At 45.7% G+C, this 6,779-nt stretch overlaps 1 protein-coding gene across 1 annotated transcript; it reads left to right on the plus strand.

Moving 5' to 3' along the window:
• The first annotated feature begins 296 nt into the window (after window positions 1–296).
• zgc:91944 (uncharacterized protein LOC436941 homolog) lies at window positions 297–6,405 on the plus strand. Its single transcript, XM_068747578.1, has 7 exons — window positions 297–378; window positions 1,660–2,074; window positions 2,369–2,454; window positions 2,631–2,741; window positions 3,806–4,030; window positions 4,984–5,140; window positions 6,300–6,405. Exons 1-7 carry the CDS (start codon window positions 297–299, stop codon window positions 6,403–6,405), a joined length of 1,182 nt encoding a protein of 393 aa, XP_068603679.1.
• Window positions 6,406–6,779: the final 374 nt, after the last annotated feature.

Genomic DNA, 6,779 nt, shown 5'->3' on the forward strand with positions numbered 1-6,779 from the left:
TGGACCTATGCGCGTGCGTAAAAATGTCTTCATTTGAAAGCTTTTATTTTGAAGACGCGACCGTAGCGCTTCCTTCTGCTGTGCGGGTTCACGTTGTAACTTGACACCAAGTGGCAGCGCTCAGCTGTCGACGCTGCTGCTGAGTGGGAAACAAACCGAGTTGTCGCCCGTTAGCTTAGCCATTAGCTTAGCGACTCATCTGCTCCTGTGGGCTTCGCCAGCATGCTAATAGGGGGCATCTTAACCGCAACACATCGCAGCAAGTCTCCCCCCGTCTGAGCGAGCGGAGCCGAGCCATGCGACAGCTGTGTGTCCCCGCTGCGACCCCGCGCACCGAGCCGCTCCCGAGGCGCCTGTGTGTGTCACCCCCTCCAGCAGGTAGGATGGCGCGGGCAGGGTTTAACTGACTTAGCTTAGTTTGTGGGATGTCTTAGATTTGCACACGAGTGTGGCGTAAATGGCAGGCTTCGAGTAGCCGATGCTGTCAGGTGATCGATGTCCTGCTAATCAATAAAGGTGCATGATAGTTGTGAATCTGCAACCCTTTTTAAAGGTATGTTTTGTGGATATATTATTTCAATAACTCTTAACATCTTACCGATGCAGACTGGATGGGAGATTTTAACAGAACTGTGCTTTTTTTTTTTTTTTTTAACAAGCAGAGGTCATGTCTAATCAAACGGGGGGGGGGGGGGGGGGCGGTTGTCATATTGCAATGATTATAAGAAATAGTGAAAATGGTAAGTCACAGTCTGTGCAGGCCCTGCAATAAATAAATAGATAAACGTATGGGTGGGTGGATCTCATGTTGGGTTATGTATGCCATATTTTCTTTTTTTTTATTATTATTCTTTTAATTTTTCTAATGTTATTTTGCATAAATTGAGTAATTTAATATTGGTTTTATTTTTATTTTATTGGTATTGTTAAATGTCGATGATTTATTTACTAAGGACTTTCAACGGAAACAAGACCGCAAGGGCTTTTTAGAAATGCTCCTCTTAGGCAGGATGTTTGACTTTATTTGTACTGTAATACATTCTACTGTGTGACTGTACTTGTACTCCTCTAACATTCTATCTAATAAATATATTCATCATCATCATCAGGATGATCCTACTTTAATTCCACCCGAGACACGGAGCAAGGTTAGCCCCAAGTGTCTGAGCCAAGTGTTTGAGAGGATGCCAAGATGTAGAATGACCTAAAGGTTCTTCTGAGGAGAATGCAGTCTGCTGCTTGTGCTTATCCAAAGTTATCATAACTAAAATAATTCGGCCGGATTTGCTTCTGAAGTAGATTAATGCTATCAGGGGAAGGTTTTTTTTTTAAATATAAATATACTTTTATTTCTGGGTTTCATCTATTAATAATCCTTTCATCATTTATCAGTTTATCTGAAGATTCTAGAAAGAAAAAAGGCTGTGACAGATCATCTAAATTTAAGGTTTGTCAGAGCTGTTGAGTAGAGATAAATATAGCAGTATATGTTACACTTTGAGAAGTGTTGGGAGGTTGTTGTTTTTTTATCCGCCGAGAAGTCAACCGACTGCAGTTTATTCATAGTCGGGGAACAAAACTGTTTTTTGTTGTTCAGTCAAAATAGCAGTCTCCAAATCTCTTTTGAAAAAAACCTTCACAATCATTGTGTGCATGCAGATGCCAGGATGGCGTGCTGCGAGGCGGAGCCACGCTACACCATCGAGCAGATCGACCTCCTGCAGCGCCTACGTCTGTCCGGCATGACCAAACCGCAGATCGTCCACGCTTTGGAGTCCCTGGAGAGGCTTGACCCGGACCACCGCCCGTCGCACTGTGACTCTCAACCCACGCCGTCCAACGCCACCGCTCCGGCCCCTTCGTCATCTTCATCCTCCTCCTCCTCGCTTTCTCTCACCTCCGCTACCACACAGACCTCCGGCCTGGATGGCGCTGCTCTGTCCCCAAGCAATAGCTGCGAGGCCTCACCCCCGCCTCTCTATCCTCCCGGCGCGGCAGCTCAGCGGTCATTCAGCTACGACATCGTCGGCGAAGAGGAGTGGGACCTGGAGGAGAAGGTGGAGGAGTACATGAGGTGAGCAGAGGAGAGGGAGAGGGAGCGGGAGAGAGAGAGGCTAGTGGCTGCTCTAGCGTTACCGACGAGCAGGGCGATGAAGAGTTTGAAAGCGTTAGCGACAAAGCGAGACTATAATAAACATCAGATAATGACAGCCAGCATCCCCGGAGGCGGAAGCTCGTTCTCCAGACTTTAAAGTTAATTCGGGTCAGGCGTTTAGGGATGGCTGGAAAAAGAGAGGCGCCGATGAATAAGGTTAGTCGGAGCCAGAGACGGTTCTAATGCCACAAAATGTCTTTTGTGTTTTTACAGGAGAGACAGCAATCTGGTGAAAGAGGAGATCAAAACGTTCCTCAACAATCGCAGGATCTCTCAGGCAATCGTCGGCCAAGTTACAGGTACTCTGCTGCTGTTGGGGGCGGCGGGGGGGGGGGCATCGGACCCCTCCCCAGAAAAGCATCGCACCCGATGGCATGTCCTTAATGAAACTATTGACGCTGGAATGCTTTTCATTAGCTTAGCATTTCAGAGCTGGCTCGCAGCCCGTTTCAATAGCTTTGCCTTCGACCCACAGGCATCAGCCAGAGCTACATCTCCCAGTGGCTGCTGCAGCAGGGCCTGGAGATGAGCGACTCCAAGCGCCGAGCTTTCTACCGCTGGTACCTGCTGGAGAGAAATAACCCAGGTGAGCGACCCGGAGCAGGTTGATGCTCGCACGGGGAATACGAGGGCTTCGTTTCATACGTAGTCTGGCATTTACGATCTGGGAGGAGGGGCTTTATAGGTCGTTACTGCGGCGATTAATGGGTAAGTACAGTAAGGCTAATATGAGCCCCTCAAGGTTGAATCTCAGGCTAATGAAAAAGGATTCTAGATTACATTTAGAAAGTAAGGTTTGTATGATGAAGAATGTTGTCTTGAACGTGAACCGCTGCTTGCTAACCTTCACCCTTCATCTGACCTCCTTTTCACCCCGTCCTCCTACATGGGGGGGGGGGGGGGCCCTTACACTAACGTCATCCTGGTCCTTTGAGGGGATGTGAGGTCAGGGAAGGGCGTGACACAAATCTATAATTCCAGAGGAAAGACGAATGATAAATGCAGTTCTGTCACCGGAGATTTTAATCAATAGTATTTAGGCTTCTGGTATGGAAATGAAACTTTAGTGGGTGAGTGTCGTTTGTGCAGGCGAGGCTAGAGGGACGGATTGGATTAGTGCTGACCTGCCCAAGTCCTAAAACGCAGTGAGTTAGACGCTTTGAAATTCGGTACGGTTTTGAACAACATACTCACTGCTCGGTCAGATAGCATATGCTAATCACATTATTGCCTTATCAGCGCTGTAAAATGACAAGTCCTGCCGACCAACCATCTACTGAACCCGCACTCTCCCTTCATCTCAACCCCCCCATAGCTCCTTATGTAGTTCTGGATGCTGGAGGTACTCTGGTGCTGGTTTTCTTTCCTACATGGCTAACAGTGATACTAACAATAACTCATTTTCTCAGTGCCCACAATGCATTGCTTCTCTTATAGGCTCCTATTGACCTGCAATCCTAAATTTAAAAATGACTTAGTCTTGTGAGTCAAATTGACTTTTAGTTGTCAGATACTGACTGAGAAGAAATATCAGGCGGGTCTGCAGGGGCGTGTCAGTCGACTCCCAATTTGCATAAGCCATAAGTAGTGTCTATAATCTATAACCCGTGGCTGTGGCCCACCTGACCATTGGTTTTATCCCGACTGAAGGGCTGAGGTGGAGCGAAAGCCAGCACAGCGTGAGCCCCATGCCCAGGGCCAGGGGAGGGGACAGAGACGGGACGGTAGCAGGGGCAAGCGGCAGCCTCCCCAACATCCTCCCAAACCCCAACACCAACCTCAACCCCAACCCAGTGTGGAGTAGACAGAGAGAGCTGCTGATGCACTTGCTGCCCTGGTACACTGCTGCTGCCGCAGCCGCCCAGGCCCAGCCAGGTAACCACGCCCTGCCTGTCCTGGGCTCAGAGGCTGGCCACGGGAGTCATCAGCTGACCTGCACGTGATTTTATCATCTTGGGACACCTTTCAGCATTTACAAACGAGAGAAAGAGAATCCAGGGGGGGGGGGGATTGCACCTCTTCCATAGGTCTTAGGTCCGCTTCACCTTGCCTCAGTAACAGCAGGCGGTGGCTCCTGATATGAGTAAATCCAGTTTAGTTGAAGCATTGCGTCATGATTGTGGATTAAAACAGGGGTGTTTGCACGTCTTTAAAGGCCTTAGATTTCAATTCCTGAATGAAATAAGACAAACAAATAAGATTAAACAGTCCATGGTTTCTGAAAATCCTGAAGACATTTATGTACATTTTATCTGCTGTAGGCAGAACATTGAAACATGTAATACGATGGCAGAACATTTGATAATAATAAATCATTCTGCAATGATATTGTGCAATAAATGCTTTAAATTGACTTTAATTTGACTCCTGCTAGTTAGAGGAAGTCGAGGAACAGTTTCCTTGCACGAATGCGGTGTGAGTTAACTGGAATAAGCAAAGATCATCTGTATTTTATTCTGGAGTCTTGAACGAGTTACTGGTTCTGGGGGGGGGGGGGGGGGCTGGATTCTGATTCAATCTTCATTTTAGCTTCTTAGCATTTTAACGTTAATTTAGATATTTCCCAATATTGAATCCATTCTCATAATAACAGAAGTAATAACTAAGTGAGGTTTTAGTGTATTTAAATGCATTTTCTTTTGATTTTAACAAAGTAGTCTGTTTATCGGTCTGATGTTGTATTTGTATTTGTTTGCCTGAATGATGATTTTGTGTACTGTAGACATCTTTAACATGAAGCATTATCACAAACACCCCAGGAGTGCAGCGGGAGTTTAACCATGAGCCATATTTGTCTTTTGAATTGTTGCATTTGCTCTGTTCTTCAGGGGCCACCTTATCAATGCGCTCCTTGGTGAAGGAGGAACCTGATTGGAGGACAGGAATCATGGCTGGTGACAGAGCTGGGATGATGAGTGGGCCTCTGAGGCTGCGCAGAGGAAGCAGGTTCACCTGGAGGAAGGAGTGCCAGTCAATCATGGAGAGGTGAGCAATTCCTAGTGGCACAGATTATAGTTATGCTGGCTTTGTTTTGTTTTTTTTAAATCATTTTTCGCACTCTTGATCCAGTGAATGTATTTATATAGTTTTTAATTGTGATGCAGCATTGCCATAGGTTTGTCTCAAGATGAACAATCTTCCAGGTGTGAAACATCCTTTGCTTCCTTACTGTTTTGTCCCCGCTTGTATTTTTTTCCGAAATATACTTATAATTGATTGTGTCTGTCTATGCTTTGCCTTTAACTTGCATCCCAGGCTCCTCAGTAACTAAGAAGAAAGAGGAGAAGGCGTTCCTCCACAGTCCTTCCCCCTCAGTGCAATTGATTTCTCTATTGCATGCTTGCTGTAAATATAGTGTGCAGTCTGGGCACTCAGAGTAATAAGACAACACTCAACCAGCAATGCCCCCGGATTACGCAATTCCACTGCAGTGCTGATCCCTGCAAGCTAGTTTACACCCAAGGACAACACAGTAGAGGTGAAGATGGTGTGTGTGTGTGTGTGTGTGTGTGTTTGGGTGTGTGAAACAGACTGCAGAGGGTGATGGGGAGGGAAAGCTGGAAGAAACTGATCGCTTTGTTTTGTAAAGTGAGATGACAAATCTTTTCTAGCCATGGAGGGGAGTAAAGAACCGACGCAGAAATTGTTTTTTTTTTTTATTTGGATTTCCTTTTTTGCCTGGAGGATTTTTACCTCCACCGACCAGGCTTGGAGGAAGTTATATGATTGCTGTTTAGCATTTTAGGTCAAGGAGGATTTATTTTACAATGCAATACAATCAGCCAATCATGTCGTCTTTGAGGCCCGGATGCTGATTGGAATTGCAGAAAGGTCTCTCTTGTGAGAAAACTAAGTTCAGATTGTTCAGGCTGCAATGTCGTCGCCGTTGGCAGAGCCGCCCGCTCCCTGAGTGCTTTCTAGTTTAAGCATTCAGCGCTTGGATTGCAGATATTAATAAATTTAATGCGTCCATTAATCTGTTCCATTACAGTGAGGGCCTCCTCTGTATAAATGTTGTCTTTGACTCTTCCTCGGTTCAACGCAAGGACTCAAAGTTGATGGGGTGTAAAATTAGGCTGCCGAACTGGAGTCACTTTCTAAATGCATGTGCAGCGGCTGATTCTAGGCTGTGGATCTGCTTCAGTTTCTTCATAGAGAACCAGTATCCAGATGAGGCCAAGCGGGAGGAGATCGCCAATGCCTGCAACTCTGTCATTCAGAAACCAGGTACTGAGCGGCTCCGAGTGTAGCTTCCTGTCACAAACGGCTTGCTATTGGAGGAAAAAAAATCTGCTGATGTCAACGGACTCATCAACTAGTCGGGCTGTTTAAATCATTATTTTAGGTGTGCAGTAAATAACAAAAATGCCTCTAGAGTTTTGTTGTTTTTATATTTTTGTTACAGATTTAATCACATAAATAAATCAAAATGCAAGATAAACGTCTGTTGCAGTTTTTGGAGCCCAATTGACTCAGTAATAAACATCTATATCGTGATGTCTATAACATCTATATATGATGCGTAAAGTTCAAGCTGCAGTTTGTGTATGCACCTCATGACGAGATTATCTTGGCACCATGAAAGAGACTTGTTTCATTTTCCTTCCTCAGGCTGTAAACTCTC

Source organism: Brachionichthys hirsutus, chromosome 13 (assembly GCF_040956055.1).
Source record: "Brachionichthys hirsutus isolate HB-005 chromosome 13, CSIRO-AGI_Bhir_v1, whole genome shotgun sequence".
Taxonomy (NCBI): domain Eukaryota; kingdom Metazoa; phylum Chordata; class Actinopteri; order Lophiiformes; family Brachionichthyidae; genus Brachionichthys; species Brachionichthys hirsutus.